Source organism: Periophthalmus magnuspinnatus, chromosome 16, assembly GCF_009829125.3.
Source record: "Periophthalmus magnuspinnatus isolate fPerMag1 chromosome 16, fPerMag1.2.pri, whole genome shotgun sequence".
In the NCBI taxonomy this organism is placed as follows: domain Eukaryota; kingdom Metazoa; phylum Chordata; class Actinopteri; order Gobiiformes; family Gobiidae; genus Periophthalmus; species Periophthalmus magnuspinnatus.
The window spans coordinates 1,349,832-1,366,803 of NC_047141.1; the positions used below are offsets into that span (position 1 = coordinate 1,349,832).

The 16,972-nt window shown below is 40.1% G+C and overlaps 1 protein-coding gene across 2 annotated transcripts in view; it reads right to left on the reverse strand.

Annotated features, from left to right (window-relative positions):
- Window positions 1-16,972, reverse strand: part of ascc3 (activating signal cointegrator 1 complex subunit 3) — a 222,178-nt gene that overhangs the window by 4,281 nt on the left and 200,925 nt on the right. For both annotated transcript variants that reach the window (XM_033980435.2, XM_055227922.1), the window contains exons 36-40: window positions 16,029-16,163; window positions 11,800-12,024; window positions 6,791-6,942; window positions 4,609-4,759; window positions 1,496-1,702 (exon numbers count right to left, since the gene is read on the reverse strand). In XM_033980435.2, coding sequence (XP_033836326.1) covers window positions 1,496-1,702; window positions 4,609-4,759; window positions 6,791-6,942; window positions 11,800-12,024; window positions 16,029-16,163 — 870 coding nt within the window. The remainder of the gene's footprint in view (window positions 1-1,495; window positions 1,703-4,608; window positions 4,760-6,790; window positions 6,943-11,799; window positions 12,025-16,028; window positions 16,164-16,972) is intronic.

Here is a 16,972-nt window from a genome sequence, read left to right on the forward strand (position 1 = left end):
ATAAAATGTATATGTATTAAAAGATAAGGTGAAGAACAGGGAGCTGCAGGTGTGTTAGGGGTCATGGGTCAGGGGTCAGAGGTTAGGGGGTTAGGGTCAGACAGTGAGGGGAGCTGCAGGTGGGTCAGGGATCAGAGGTTAAGGGGTTAGGGTCAGACAGTGAGTGGACAGTGAGTGGACAGGGAGCTGTAGGTGGTTGTCACTAACATCTTAAACAGTACACAAATAAAATGAATAGTGCACCAGAGACACTGTTTCTGTTTAGAAACTTCTGTTTGTGTCTCAATGTTAACTTTAATGCTAAATTTGAAGCATAATGAACATTAAAACAACACTACAAACTGATGTATTCTACGTTTAAAAATAATTGAGTACCATAAATTTCGAACTATAAGCTGCTACTTTTTCCCCCACGTTTTGACCCTGCGGCCTACAAAACGGTGTGGCTAATTTATAGATTTTTACTGACCACAGGGGGCACTTTCTAACAGTAAATGCCAAAGTGAGACAAATGAAGAAAACATTAGTTTTGATTTTGTCATTTTGTGCATCATGCACACACCCTCATCATGGAAAACACACGAAGAAAAGCAAATGATGCAGATTTTAAGATAAAGACAATGGATCTGTCCATCCCTTGACAGGTCTTTGGTCTTGGCCATAGTGGAGTTTGGAGTCTGACTGTTTGAGGTTGTGGACAGGTGTCTTTTATACTGATAACAAGTTCAAACAGGTGCCATTAATACAGGTAATGAGTGGAGGACAGAGGAGCCTCTTAAAGGAGAAGTTACAGGTCTGTGAGAGACACAAATCTTGTTTGTTTGTAGATGACCAAATATCTCTCATAGTTGAAGTGTACCTAGGCCTCTCTCATCTTTTTAAGTGGGAGAACTTGTACAATTGGTGGCTGAATAAATACTTCTTTGCCCGCTGTATAAGGTTAAGATATGCTTTATTGTCCCCACAGTTTAATCCATTGTCTTCTGCATTTGACCAGTCCTTCAGTGCGGCTGGGTTAAACGGGTCAGAAGCAGTGGAACCATCTCCACATCTTGAGCTTGTCTTGGTCAGAAGTCAGGACCAACTTATCTGAAGGATTTCGCCTGTACATGTTTTGGGTTGATGGGGGAAACCGGAGGAAACAGACACAGGGAGAACATGCAAACTCAGAAGGGACTGGGGAGTTGAACCCAGAATATGCGTGTGTGTGTATGTGTGTATGTGTCTGTCTGTCTATATATATGTATTTCCGAGCACAGGTACACCTAAAGCACATCTCACAAACTGTTCATATACAAGCTCGAAATGGAGTGGGAAGAAGAAAACTTGTCAAGTCCCACCCCTATCTTCCATCAGGACACAAATGAAATGTTTTGTTTATGTAGTTACAGCACTCTTCCAGGGGGCAAAAGAATAAAATGGACCATTAACGTCCCTTATAAATCTGTATATTAAAGCACCATCTAAACCCTAAACAAAACCTGCGTTTACTGACCCTCTGCTGCCCTGCGTTGATCCTTCTCAGAGACACCTGTAGAACATACTCCTGATCGGCGTGGACCTCACACCAGCTGCTGTCGTCCCGGAGGTTCATTCTCACTGCAGACAGGGGGCGCTCCGTCTGCTGTTTGTCCCCCTCCCACCAGCCCTTCACACTCATGCTCAGCTCCAGCACAGGAAGGTGGCTCAAGAACGACCACGCCTAAACACACAGAGAAACAGACATTAAACACACCATCCGTCCACAGTGTGACGCTCGTCTCTATGGAGATGTTACTGCTTTGTTTGAATGTTTCACAGTATGGCATTAAAAGTTTCTATGCTCAAATTTGTACTTTTTTTTTTCAACCTTTCAAGGCACTCAAAGCATTTTACATGAAGGAACCACTCCCCCTTTCACACACACATAAATCATAAACCACTGTACGCAGACACTGGGGGTGAGGTGGGTTAAGTGTCTTGCCAAAGGACACAATGACAGCATTCATCTGTGGGAGTTGGAATCACACCGCCAACCTGTGGGTCAGCATTAATGTTGAGAGAGGGATTCGAACCGCCAACCTTCAGAGGACGAGCACTCCTCTGAAGTAGTTCTGCGGCCCCTATATCCCCCTGGTTATGCTGCAAATTCTCAGTGTGAGCAGGCTTGCCTCTCCACAGATCTGACCTGCTTGACCTGGCGGCATCACCTGCTTTCTCCAGGGGAATAAATTTAATGCCAAACTCTGGAACATTTCTGGCAAAACAATAATACCTCCATGGAGACAAGATGGAAGCGACTGAATAAATGGAACAGTAAGTGAAGAGCTAAACTTCTGAGGCAACCTGAACTTGCCAGACGGTACTGTGAAAAGGGTCTGTCTCTACTTTAAACTATGTCCCTGTGTCTCAGATGCCCTCCCTGTGTGTGTCACATGCCCTCCCTGTGTGTGTCACATGCCCTCCCTGGATGTCGGATGCCCTCCCTGTGTGTGTCACAGTAAATGCAAATGTTTGTCAAAAAAAAATAAAAAATTAAAAAAATTCACAATTAGATATTTTATCCCATGTTGTAAGTGATAACACACAGGTGGAGCATTAGCAGAGCCGTGTGTGGAGCCCAACACTTGGACTGAATCACTGGGAAAAGCTATTTGTGAGCAGATTACTCAGGTCCATGCGAGCAGACCGGAACGCCGCGCGGCATCTAATCGTTTAATTAGACGAGGCAGCACACGCTGGGAGGGGTGGGGGTAGGGGGGTGTGGGGGAGGGTGGGGGGAGTCAACGGGGGTGAGAGAGAGGAGGGGGGAGACGGGGGGGGGTCGTGATTGGGTGAACACAAGGGGCCCCGGACACTCTCATTAATGTAGCAATTAGCACTTCCACAGGAGCTGAAACCCCGTCAACACAACGGTAATGGAAGAGCAGAGCCGTGTGGGACCAGCTCCGAATGAGGTGTGGTACAGACGGAGGGTAAGAACCAAACAAAGATAAACCTATATCTACAAACTGTATCGCCTAAGTGTTTAAAGGTGCTTTTTCGGATTTGTAGAGGCTTAAAAACATTCAGATTTTACTGTGTTCAAAATGTTCACACTTCCTCACTGACCTTATGCATTCTGAGCACCTAATGATTCACCGTCATGAGTTTATAAACACTTTTCACAAACTCAGAGGCCAGAGTGGAGTTTTGCTGTCACGGTAATGCCAAAAACAACTAGCATACTAAGTGTGCAGTTCCTGATTGAAAAGTTTGGAAGTGGGATCTGTGGTTTTTAGCTGTTTTTAGATACAGTTATCACCTTTCGTGGTCTTTTTGTGAAATTTTGCATGTTATTTTTACAGTGTGTGAACGTGCATTGTGGTCTGCGTCCTGATTGGCTAAGGGACTGTAGACCATTGTCCATCAGTCTCCTCTGTGCCGTGTCTCCTGTACAGTACAGAATGTGTTCAGACAAATTTACATAAATGTTGGATCGCAGTGTGACTCTGAAGTGCTGTGTGTTTGCAAGTTTTCTCTCTGACAAAACTCAATCCACAATGTGGATGAAATGTTCTGCACCGACAAATTTCAGAAACACTTTGGACTTAAATGTTTCTCTGCACAGAGACGCCTCTGCAGAGGCACGAGAACAACACATTTAAAGTGATCACTGAGGTAGAGGGATATAATATATGAAGGTTTGAACTTTGAGAGAGTTTAAACAAGAGAGAAATGTGAGAAAATGTTAATGCCTGTGTGAGAAAAGTGTATAAAGTGTGTGGTGAGGGGTTTTATAGCTACAATACATATAAATATAAACAAGCTGACAACTTTGTGGATTTCACCTACTGCGCATTATTTTTAGAATGTAACCCCCATGATAAACCAGGGTCTTGGTCAAACTCCCTTCAAAAAGCAATTAGAAATGTCATAATGTAATTTTACTAATTAAATAAAAGTTAAAAAAAAAGAAAAAAGAAGTCTCATGATTGGATATAGCCTGAATGTGTTATTCAAACAAACATGAAGGAATAAGCATAACATTTAAATGCAAAGATATTTTTTTTCAGGTTTGGACACTCTCATTCCATGATTTTTCTTTATTTTTACTATTTTGTACATGGGGTTACATTCTAAAAATAACCTGCAATAGGCAAAATCCGTGAAGTAGTCAGCTTTTGCTATTACTATATATGTTTTAAGGCTGTAAAACCCCTCACCACACACTTTATGGTCTACAGTCCCTTAGCCAATCAGGACGCAGAACACAATGCCCGTTCATACACTGTAAAAAAGCGTGCAAAACTGCACTAAAAAAAATCGCGAAACAGCGAGACCACGAAAGGTGAACCACGATATAGCGAGGGACCAGTGTATATTGAATTATGAACAAAAAAAGTTTAATAATTGTTTATCTTTACTACATAAACTCATATGTTTTCTGTGTGTAAATACAATGAAAAAATGTTAAAAAAGCAAACAAAAAATAACCCACATAGGGTGTGTCCAAACTTTGGTCGTGTACATTACATACACACATTCATACACAGTAGGAGGTCACTAAAAAGCTTCTCTACCATTGACCAAACCCACGACAATAAAAACACACATCTACTGTGTATATTAACCAAAACAAAGACTTACTTGACTGATTTGACTGTGATTAAACTCCTGCTCCAGGACTGAGGCAAACACACTTTCTCTTCCCCCACAAACTGCCATCAGCTCTGGGATGCCCTCTACTGGTCCAGTGTAGCCGCCTTTATCTGAGGGGCTCTTCTTATTTGACCATTTCCTATAAATCAGAACACAGGTTAAAAATTAATCATAGTTTTTATTTATTGGTAAAGACAGGGGTTGGATTTAATAAGTTTTCTTCTTCCCACTCCCTTTTAGAGGTAAGATCTTAAGCCCGAGCCCGAGCCGACCCGAATTTCGGGCCGGGTCGGGCCTAAAATGTCAATCATTACATTCGGGTCGGGCCGGGCTTCTCTCTAGCTGACTTTTTAAAAATAAATATATGTTTATAAAAATGTATACTAAAACAATGTGTGGATACTAAACTTAGGAATACTTGTTATAAAAAAAATAATTTGGATAAAACAGAGAAGGCGCTGTAAGGTCATTGCTATTTAACTACTAAACAGGAGCCGCAGAGCCAGAGCACACTCTGCGCACGTGAACGCCCCCTCTTCCCCTCCGCAAGTCCACATCTATTTTGACCTGGTATCCCTGATATGGAGCAGCAAGAAGTAAAGGATAAACTAAAGACAGGGGAACTGAAAAGGCAAACACGCACCGGCAAGAGTGAGGTGTGGCTTCAAACTGATTGTTGAAAATGCTACAGAAACTTGCGTTGGCTTCGCTGAATGTAGTCAATGTGGCGCTTTGCTTTCGTACGAGAGCAAAAAGACTGGCACCTCGACGCTGAGCAGACATTTAAACAGCTGTACTGGCAAAAGTGATGATCAAACATCTATATTATCATTTGTCCCAAAGACCGCACCTCTTCGCACTAAGCAGACCATCACAGACAAGTGCGTGCACTTTTGCTGTCAGGACCTTAGACTATTTTCAGTAGTTAGTGGCGAAGGTTTTTTATTAGTAGGCTTATTTTTACGCATGTTTAACTTTGTTTGGTTCTTTATTTTTTTTATTTATCCTCACAAATAAAATATGAAATTTCGGGTTTACTTCGGGCTCGGGCCTGCAAATCAAGTTAATTGGTCGGGCTCGGGCTGGGTCGGGCTTTAATACCCGCGGGCCTGGGTCGGGTCGGGCTGGATTTTATAGGCCTGATCTTACCTCTACTCCCTTTTGAGCTTAAATACAAACAAATTTGTGAAATGTGCTTTAAGTGTACCTGATACATGCGCTCGAAATAAATAAGTAAATGAAATGAAAATGAAATATTGGTATTTTAAAACACATTTAGATCATGACTTTACATTTTGCACTTTTTGTAGGCAGCAACATTGATCTAAAACGGCTGAACAACAGTAACATGTCAATGGATAGTAGATGAGAACCACAGAAACTGAGCTGTAATCTTTCAAAGAACCAATGTAACTACAGAGCAGGGGGAGGGGATAGGGGGTAAGTGAAAACAGACATTTCCTGAGCATTCAAGCCTCTAACCTAGCCTCAAACATGCATCCAAATACAAATCTGAGTAAGTTCATGATGAGGGAGAACCATAATAACTTGGTTGAAAGCTCATGCAAGTTAATGAGGTTTCCTTTAAAGCCATAGTATGTAACATTTTAGCCAAAAGTAAAAGTAAAATTGAAGCTTTTTGCATTTAGGTCCTTTTTACTGCACTGAAAATCTTGGGAGAATGTTACAAAAAATGGTTTCTGTTTCCATGGAATCATGGAGGAAAAATGCCAATGTAGGAAAGTTACACACTGTACCTTTAAGCTCTAACTATTAATCATCATTGTTTTAAAATCTATAATTATGTATTCCAAGACTTAAAGGGGCAAAATGACGCTATTCTCTGATCTCTGGAGTTGTGTTTTGTTTCATTCACACGTTTGCACACACCCTGCATATTTAGGCTGAGTTCTTCTCTCAAACTGAAAACACTCTGTTCCACCTTGTGATGTCATCATGTGGTAATACAGGAAGTGCTTCAACTCCATACACCTTCACTAGAATCATTTGGATCATTTCAGCTCTAGAATTGTCGATCTCTACTGAACTAAAGGTAAAAGGAACTGTTAACTTGAAAACTACCGATTTATGACATCACAAGGTGGAACAGCGAACGTTGAGCTTTGGAGTCACACAAGCCTTTTACCTGTCAAACAAATTCAACTCTTACCTGAACAGATAGAGGTGCTGTTTCTCCACATGGGGCAAAGTGAGCAAAGAGGAGTCATGAAGCCAACGACCCTGGACCAACATCTGCACCAGCTGACACACGCTCAGAGAGGCCACGAGCCAACCCTCATGAGCACACACGTCCAGCATGGCCTAGACAGGGACAGAGCTGGGGTCAGACTACGGTCACCGCTAATCCAAAGAATAATATGGGATGCCACAATATACCATTAAAACAGTCCTTCTGCATTCCCAGGACCTTAGTTAAAGAGGAGCTATTACACTTTTGTACTTTTCCACGTTCAAGACAGTCAAAGTGCGTTACATCATGGAACCACTCACCCATTCACACACACACACACATGCACCAGTAGTACACCGACACTGGGGAGAGGTGGGTTAAATGTCTTGCCCAAGGACACAACGACAGCATTCATTTGTCGAACCACCAACCTTCAGATCAGTGGACAACACTCAACCAACAGGGCCACTGTCACCCATGTTGCATAACACAAAACATATTTAGATTACCATGTTTCCTTTTATTGTTTTAAAAATGCTATATTTACCCCAAACAATGTAATTAACTTGTTTTATAAGTTTCTGTTTCGTTCTACTCCCCATGCTAAGTCACTCCCCCGTCAGAGAGCTATCAGACCATAATCATGAAACTACTGCACATCGTATCAGATTTGTCAAGTTGTTGTGTACAGTTTTATATCATATTTTTATATATTTATGGAGTGGTGTCGTGTGGGACCATGGGTGACGTAGGCTTCTGGGCAGAGCCTTGGACAGAACCTTAGTTAACCATAAGGAGGGATTGAATAAGGCCCAGGAGAGATCGCTAAATTACTCAAACATGCATGGATGACATCTAAAACCTCTCCAGACATGTTTTTGATGACAATAACAATGTTATAACATGGTACAATGCTCCATAAAGTTGATTTTAAAATGGAATTGTAACCCCAGATATAGCTATAACTAAACTAAACCCAGCAAAAGCTTTGGTTCTTCCCGGAGAGCGTGAAATCGGACACATACTGGGAGGCCGCTGTTTTAGAGGAATGTAGGACGCTGGTTTGTGATTTGTAGTTTTAACCTGAAGATCCACTCCATAAATAACACAATCTCTTAAGAGACCAGACAAAGCCATTCAAAACGGCCCCATTCATTTCAGCCGTTCACTTTCCCTAATGTGAAACAATATTACATCCAGTTGGGCTCTGGCATCAGCTTTATAAATGCCTCTTTGTCTGGGTGCTGGGTGTTAATGTGTGGATAGCGTAAACTGTTTGTGAGTTTGTTTAGTTTCTATTTGAAGTTGGCAGTGTGTCTGTAAACCATTCTCCACATGTGTTTGTGATTTTCCGGTGAAAGAGCAGAGACGGGCGAAGGCTGAGGCCACTTCTGAAGCATCCTGCTGCTAAAGCTTACCAACATCTACAGAAGATTATTTTAGTTATTCAAAAGTCCCATATTATGTGTCTGTGTAAATATGAGAAAGTAAAAATGGTCAATGGTCTCATTTTTATATAGCAGTTTTCTACTTTAAAGGCTCAAAGGTCTTTACATCAAAGAACCACTCACCCATTCACACACACATTCACACACCAGTGTACACACACACACACACACACACACACACACACACACACACACCAGAGCAAGGCGGGTTAAGTGTCTTGCCCATAGACTGAATAATGAAGTGGACTAAATGAGTGTGACGTCACTTACAGTCTTCAGCTGCACTCAAATTAGACGTTACATTGGAGCAGAGTGCGACCAAAAGATCATAGCAACCAAAGAGCCAATCCAGAGTGAGGTTGTTGAAGCTAATGCCTCTTCACAGTTTTTCAATAGAAAGTGGATTGGAACCAGCATCGATGGAGGAGGAAGCGCACCCATGATCACTTCCTGTTTGTAACGTGGCAGCTAGCAGGTTAGCTATGTCCATTTATATAAACAGTCTATGGTTTGGATGTACCAGATTAGTAAATTTATGTGCACAATTTGCTAAAATGGCTTTATCTACAGAACACTTGGCCTTTTCCCTCATGTATGGGATCAATATACAGTATAAATACATAGAATAGCATTGGGTCACATTGAGACTCACCTTACAACACACAGCTGTCATGAACCTATAGAGGGTATTATATAGAGAGTATTATATAGAGGGTATTATATAGAGAGTATTATATAGAGGGTATTATATAGAGAGTATTATATAGAGGGTATTATATAGAGAGTATTATGTAGAGAGTATTATATAGAGGGTATTATATAGAGAGTATTATATAGAGAGTATTATATAGAGGGTATTATATAGAGAGTATTATATAGAGGGTATTATATAGAGAGTATTATATAGAGGGTATTATATAGGGGCTATTATATAGAGGGTATTATATAGGGGCTATTATATAGAGGGTATTATATAGGGGCTATTATATAGGGGTATTATATAGAGGGTATTATATAGAGAGTATTATATAGAGGGTATTATATAGAGAGTATTATATAGAGGGTATTATATAGGGGGTATTATATAGGGGCTATTATATAGAGGGTATTATATAGGGGGTATTAAATAGGGGCTATTATATAGAGGGTATTATATAGAGGGTATTATATAGAGAGTATTATATAGAGGGTATTATATAGAGGGTATTATATAGAGAGTATTATGTAGAGAGTATTATATAGAGAGTATTATATAGAGGGTATTATATAGAGAGTATTATATAGAGGGTATTATATAGAGAGTATTATATAGAGGGTATTATATAGAGAGTATTATGTAGAGAGTATTATATAGAGGGTATTATATAGAGAGTATTATATAGAGAGTATTATATAGAGGGTATTATATAGAGAGTATTATATAGAGGGTATTATATAGAGAGTATTATATAGAGGGTATTATATAGGGGCTATTATATAGAGGGTATTATATAGGGGCTATTATATAGAGGGTATTATATAGGGGCTATTATATAGGGGTATTATATAGAGGGTATTATATAGAGAGTATTATATAGAGGGTATTATATAGAGAGTATTATATAGAGGGTATTATATAGGGGGTATTATATAGGGGCTATTATATAGAGGGTATTATATAGGGGGTATTAAATAGGGGCTATTATATAGAGGGTATTATATAGAGGGTATTATATAGGGGGTATTATATAGGGGCTATTATATAGAGGGTATTATATAGGGGGTATTAAATAGGGGCTATTATATAGAGGGTATTATATAGAGGGTATTATATAGGGGGTATTATATAGGGGGTATTAAATAGGGGCTATTATATAGAGGGTATTATATAGAGGGTATTATATAGGGGGTATTATATAGGGGCTATTATATAGAGGGTATTATATAGGGGGTATTATATAGGGGCTATTATATAGAGGGTATTATATAGGGGCTATTATATAGGGGCTATTATATAGAGGGTATTATTTAGGTGCTATTATATAGAGGGTATTATATAGGGGGTATTATATATGTGCTATTATATAGGTGGTATTATATAGGTGCTATTATATAGAGGGTATTATATAGGGGGTATTATATAGGGGCTATTATATAGAGGGTATTATATAGGGGGTATTATATAGGTGCTATTATATAGAGGGTATTATATAGGGGGTATTATATAGGTGCTATTATATAGAGGGTATTATATAGGGGGTATTATATAGGGGCTATTATATAGGTGGTGTTATATAGGTGCTATTATATAGAGGGTATTATATAGGGGGTATTATATAGGGGGTATTATTGGAGCTTTCTCCCATGTTACAATGTTGTTCCCTCATCAAAAAAATGTCTGAAGAGGATTTAGATGTCATCCATACATGTTTGAGTAAATTAGTGATCTCTCCTGGGCCCTATTCGCTTCCTTCCTACGGTTAGCTGTAAGATTTTGTACAAGGCTCCGCCCACAAGCCTGTATCACCCATGCTCCCACACGACATCGCTCCATAAATATATCAAAACATGACACAAAACAATACACTACAACCACACAAACTTCACTGATGTGATGTGCAGTAGTTTCATCAGTGAAATGCAGGGCAATTCTAATGTGAAAGCGCTTTGAAGGGGGAGTGACTTAGCTCCTAAAGGAAAACAGCATTTTCAAAACAATAAAAGGAAACATGGAGATCTAAATTGGTTATGTGTTAGGAGCTATTACCCCATAGAAGTAAATTATTCTCTCTTTAATACCCGATAGAATTAAAATATTCTCTCTTTAATACCCCATAGAAGTAAAATACCGCCTCTTTAATACCCCATCAAAGTGTAATCCCTCTCTCTTTAAGATCCCATAAAAGTAAAGTACCCCCTCTTTAATGCCCCATAGAAGTGTAATACCGCCTCTTTAATACGCCATAGAAGTGTAATACCCCCTCTTTAATACAGCATAGAAGTGTAATACCCCCTCTTTAATACGCCATAGAAGTGTAAAACCCCCTCTTTAATGCCCCATAGAAGTGTAATACCGCCTCTTTAATACGCCATAGAAGTGTAATACCCCCTCTTTAATACGCCATAGAAGTGTAATACCCCCTCTTTAATACGCCATAGAAGTGTAATACCCCCTCTTTAATACACCATAGAAGTGTAATACCCCCTCTTTAATACACCATAGAAATGTAATACCCCCTCTTTAATACACCATAGAAATGTAGTACCCCCTCTTTAATACACCATAGAAATGTAATACCCCCTCTTTAATACACCATAGAAGTGTAATACCCCCTCTTTAATACACCATAGAAGTGTAATACCCCCTCTTTAATACACCATAGAAATGTAGTACCCCCTCTTTAATACACCATAGAAATGTAATACCCCCTCTTTAATACACCATAGAAGTGTAATACCCCCTCTTTAATACACCATAGAAATGTAATACCCCCTCTTTAATACACCATAGAAATGTAATACCCCCTCTTTAATAGTAAACAGATGCCGTCCTAGACCAACCTGGCAAATGCGGATGGCGTTGTCCAGCACGGTCTTGGTGTCAGTGCCGTAGTCGCTGCAGGGGAGCGGGGCGCGGCTGAAGTGGGCCTGGAGCAGGAGGTGAGTTTTGGTGTGAGCGCTGTCGAACGAGTGTGGGTTCACCTGCAGGGGGAGTTGCTGAGCCAACACACTGTTCAGCTGGTCCTCATTGTGTCGCACTGGGAGCTCTGCGTACTCTTCTGCATCCTGAAAGCAATGCGCAGAACATGCAAATTAGTAATAAAACAAGTGTCTATGAAAAGCTGCGGCGTCATTTTTTAATTTTTTTTATATCGATACTGATACTTGATACCTGATACTGGTCTACACTTAAAGGACTCATATTACACTATTTTCTGATCTGTGTTCTAATGTTGTTTCCTCATCACAAACAGACCTGGAGTTGTGTTTTGTTTCATTCAGGCTGAGGCTGACTGTTCTCTTAAACAGAAAACACCCTGTTCCACCTTGTGATGTCATGTGGTAATACAGGAAGGAATATTTTGTACATTTATAATCACACCGGCACCTGTGTTTCTTATATGCTATGTCCTATATTACACACACAAAAATATCAATTGACTCTTTACTCCAAAAATATAAATCTTTTTTCTAATTCTCTTCTCATTCCTGGTTCCTTGTATTTTTGTATGAATTCTTCTCGTTTTTCGCGCATTATCTTAAAGTTCCAAATTACAAAAAATTGACTCTTGTGAGCTTAAGCCATGTCATATTGCGGTCACCTACTCAAAACACTTTAACTTTGGTTAACACTTTATTAGTCTGTCTACATCTCCAAAGCTCAAAATGCTCTGTTCCACCTTGTGATGTCATGAAGTGGTAGGTTTCAATTTAACAGCTCCTTTTACCTTTATTTCAGTAGCGATTGGCAATTCCAGAGCTGAAATGATCCAAATGATTCTAGTGAAGGTGTGTGGAGTTTAAAAACACAGTGAAGCACTTCCTGTATTACCACATGATGACATCACAAGGTTGTATTGTTCTGTATTGTGAAAAAGAGTGTCTGGCGCTCTCATCGGGCTCTCCCAGTAGAAATAAAAATAAATGAAATAGAAATATCTAAAACAGGAGAGAATTTGCTACAAACCAAACCCCAGATGCTTAAATCGACGTCGTCTCTGGTGACGTCTCTCCATCACTCTTCTGTCTCTTTGTCTTTACACTGAAATGCGCCGACACGTTTTAACCCCCCCCTCCGAACAACCCCTGCATCCACTCAGCCAGAACAGCCCCCCCCACAGGCCACATGGGGCATTTATCACACACTAAACCAAAGCTCATCTGTTAAGAAGTCGACTCCAGTTTAGAGGGAAAAGACTATAGGAGGGATATAGGGAGCGTGTATAGGACTGGGTGAAAAATGGTGCTAAGGATACGGTCTGAATACGTAATCGCGGGGTTTGCATATGGATGGGATGTAAAGAAGGAGATAGATCTTATAATACCATCTTCAGGAGCCATTAACGAGAACGTTTACAAACTGAATATAAGCAAAATGTGAATAATTTTTGGCGTGACAAAGTTATGGTGACAAGTGACGAGAAAACGAGCCATTGCGGAGGAGATGGTTCACTGTAGACCACCTTCCAGCTCATTCAAAACATCCCATGACATTTTGGTTTTAAATTACATTTTTTCTTGTTATTAATGTTTATTTGTTTATAATAAGGCAAAAAAGAAAAGATATTACGAGAAGGAGCAGGAGGAGCAAGAGAAGGAGGAGCACCAGAAGAAAGAGCAGGAGGAGGAAGAAGAGGAGGAGAAGTAGGAGAAAAAGACGCAATAATTAAAAAACAATGTGGTGGATAATATCAGGGCGAGAGGGAGGGAGGGAGAAGAAAGGAGGGAGGGAGTGAGGGAGGGTGAGAGGGAGAGAGAAGAGAGGGAGGGAGAGGGAAGAGAAAGAGGGAGAGGAGGACAGAAGGAGAGATGGAGGGAGCGAAAGGAAGAAAAAGAGAGAGGGACAGAGATAGGGAGGGTGGGAATAAGAGGGAGGGAGAAAGAGGAGAAAAATGTAGAGATAGATGGTGAAAGTGAGAGGGAGGGAGAAGAGGAGTGCAGGAGAGAGAAAGGGAGAGAGGGAGAGTGAGAGGAAGGTAGATAGAGAGGGAGGAGAGCAGGAGGAAAACAGAGAGGGGTCAGTGGCCTGTTGTAAGTGTTGGTCTGATGGAGAGAAGAGTCGTGTGAGAAACAGACGAGTGATGAGCCTCTTCATGTGTTAAAGTAATTACAGCTTCAGACACAGATAGAGAAACATGAAAAGAGAATCAAAGACTGAAAAAAACAAAAAAACAAAAAAAACACTTGTACTGTCGCAAACCAAATTCATAGAAATATTTCCTACAATTAAAATCATTATCAATTTTGCTAAATGATGAAATGGAGTGGTCCATGGTGTCTAATGGGGCTTTTCTACATAAACATAAAATCGTTAATTAAAAACATAACACGTGCTGTAATCTAAAACATATTAAAAAATTACAAAAATAAATGGACCACACTCTGTTTATGGCATCGCAGAAAAAGCAAGAGATGGTAAAGGTATAAGACTTGTTAAGGCGTCAGTGAGCCTTCCTCCCCCTCCGTTAAAGGTGTGAAGCTGGGGTCAAGCCGTCCAATCAGGAGCTGACTCTGGATGACCTCACAATGACACGTGTAAGGTCAAAGTTCAAATCAGGAAGAGAAAGAGTTAATGATGAGAAGACAGAGGCGATAATTTAACCAAGTGTGCGGACAAGCTCACAAATAGAACAGTTAGTTCCTTAGACCAGTTCTAAACCAGGAGTAAACCCCATCCAACTCATGTAAAATGTCATTTCTTAGCCTGAAATATTCCACAATGAGCCATCATTTTGATATATATATATATATATATATATATATATATATATATATATATATATATATATATTTTTTTTTATTTACATGTGTTTTGTTGCTAAAATACATCAAAAAACCTTCTTATTGTAAAAGGGTTTGCCTCTCCACAGACTCTGACCAGTAACTTGACCTGATGATGTCACCGATTTATCACCATGGTGATGATCTGCAGCACTAGATGATAAAACTAGACAAACATGTTTTCAAATCATTGTCCCTGTTTCTACTTTTAACACATCAACTTTACGAAATAATACAGACATTATAAAATATATGTTTAATGCCATACTGTGGAATATTCCAAATAAAGAAATGACATCCCCATGGATACAAGCAGGTGGCACCCCTTAAACTAGGAAAGTTCCATAGATAAATAATCTGCCTGTCAGATCCTTTCAGTTGTTACAACTAGACCATAGACTGTTTATATAAATGGACATAGCTAACTTCCTAGCCGGCGCGTTACAAACAGGAAGTGATAATGGGCGCAGTTCTTGCTCCATCGACCTGGCTCCAGTTCACTTTCTATGTAAAAACTGTGTTCCCTCTCTCTGTAACTGCTGCTGTCAGACTCTTAAATGTTCATATTAACCCGCTCTACATGATCCTGGGGTTTCTATTTCACTATTGTGTCTGTAAATCAATATATGAACATTAACAACAGACAAATCAGACGCCTTGTGTCCCGGGGTCGCTCTCACTAGCATTAGCAAACAGGTTTGATTAACAGCGTTGCTAAGAGACCCCTCTCTGCTAAAACAGAGGTGCAGGTGGGAAGGGCAGTTACCTTCAACAGTCTCGCTCCTGATTGGCTCTTTGGTTGCTATGATACAAAGGATACATAGAATACATAATTGCTAGCCTCAATGAGCTTCATTTGGAGCTGAAAGCTGTGGTCCTCTTAGTCCACTTCTTTACACAGTCTATGTGTCTGTAAATTAGTTTTTTGTTGACTTTAATTTGAAGCTCTTTGGTCAGTTGTTTTAAATGTAAGACATAGATAAACTTGAATTGAATCAGGTGGTGCCCCCTAAACCACAAAAATTCCATAGTGCAACTGTAGATAAATAAATAGGGAACGTCTTGGGGTCTCACTGGAGGAGCTGGAGGAAGTGTCTGGGGTGAGGGGAGGTTGAGCGTCCCTGCTTTTAGACTACTGCCCCCAGATAAGAGAAAGAAAGTGGATGGATTGGTAATTGACAAAGGGAAGGAATGATTTTGCTAGCAGGGTCCATTCCTAGTATCTTTGTGTGATCCTCTCAGTGGTCATAATGTTTTACTTCTTTCTGATCTGATCCAGTCGCACTCACCGTGAGGACAGACAGAAGCTCCTCGATGGGCAGCTCTGCTCGGAGCCGCTCCTTGAACATTCGGATGGTTTGATGTTTGAGGTAATAATAAGAGGAGATGCGTCCGTACGTCATGGGCTCAATCGTGCGATCATCCTGGAGAAACAAACACAGATTTAAAATTTTTATTTTTGTAACAATACGACAAATTAAAGGGGCTGTATCGGATATTTTCAAGACAGTAAAATTCATCTTGCCCCAGTACAGATATATTGTAGATGTGCTGTTAGCATGCTAGTTGTTGTAGCATTACAGCCAAATTCCGCTCTGGTCTCTGAAAGTTGTGGAAAAATTCTTCTAAATTAATCGTTGTGAATAATTACAATGAGAGGAATGTGTTGGGACCACTGCAAACTATAAAACTGTTTTTAATGTTTTAAATCAGCCCTATTGTGCTTGTGTCTCTGTAGTTCTCATCTCTGACACCCGTGGAATGTTATAATTAACACATTTTAAATCACAATATTCATCTAAAACGATAAGAAACAAATCCGCTGACTTCCGCCTCAGCAAACTGTGGTGTCCAATGGGAGCTGACGTCACCGTAAACATCATCCCAACAAAGTGTCACATGCTGATGACGCCCCCAATGGATAGTTGCACATCACTCTAGACTCTAGTTTTTCATACTTTTTCACTCTACTTTTTCATTTGTACCAAAATGACGATGCGACGCTGCCGAATCCTAAGAGTATCACCGATTAAGAAAAGAAAACTCGAGCAGGAAGTGCGTATGTCACAGTGGGCCTGTCAGGGTGGGCATGTATGGCACAGTGGGCGTGTACCGGTTGAGGTTAAATGGGGGTAGATTGACAAAATGGCATCTTGAAAATAGTCAATGAAAGATTACTCAAAGATGAATCACTCCAAATACAACTTCAGAGGCTCAATGAGAAGAAATAACT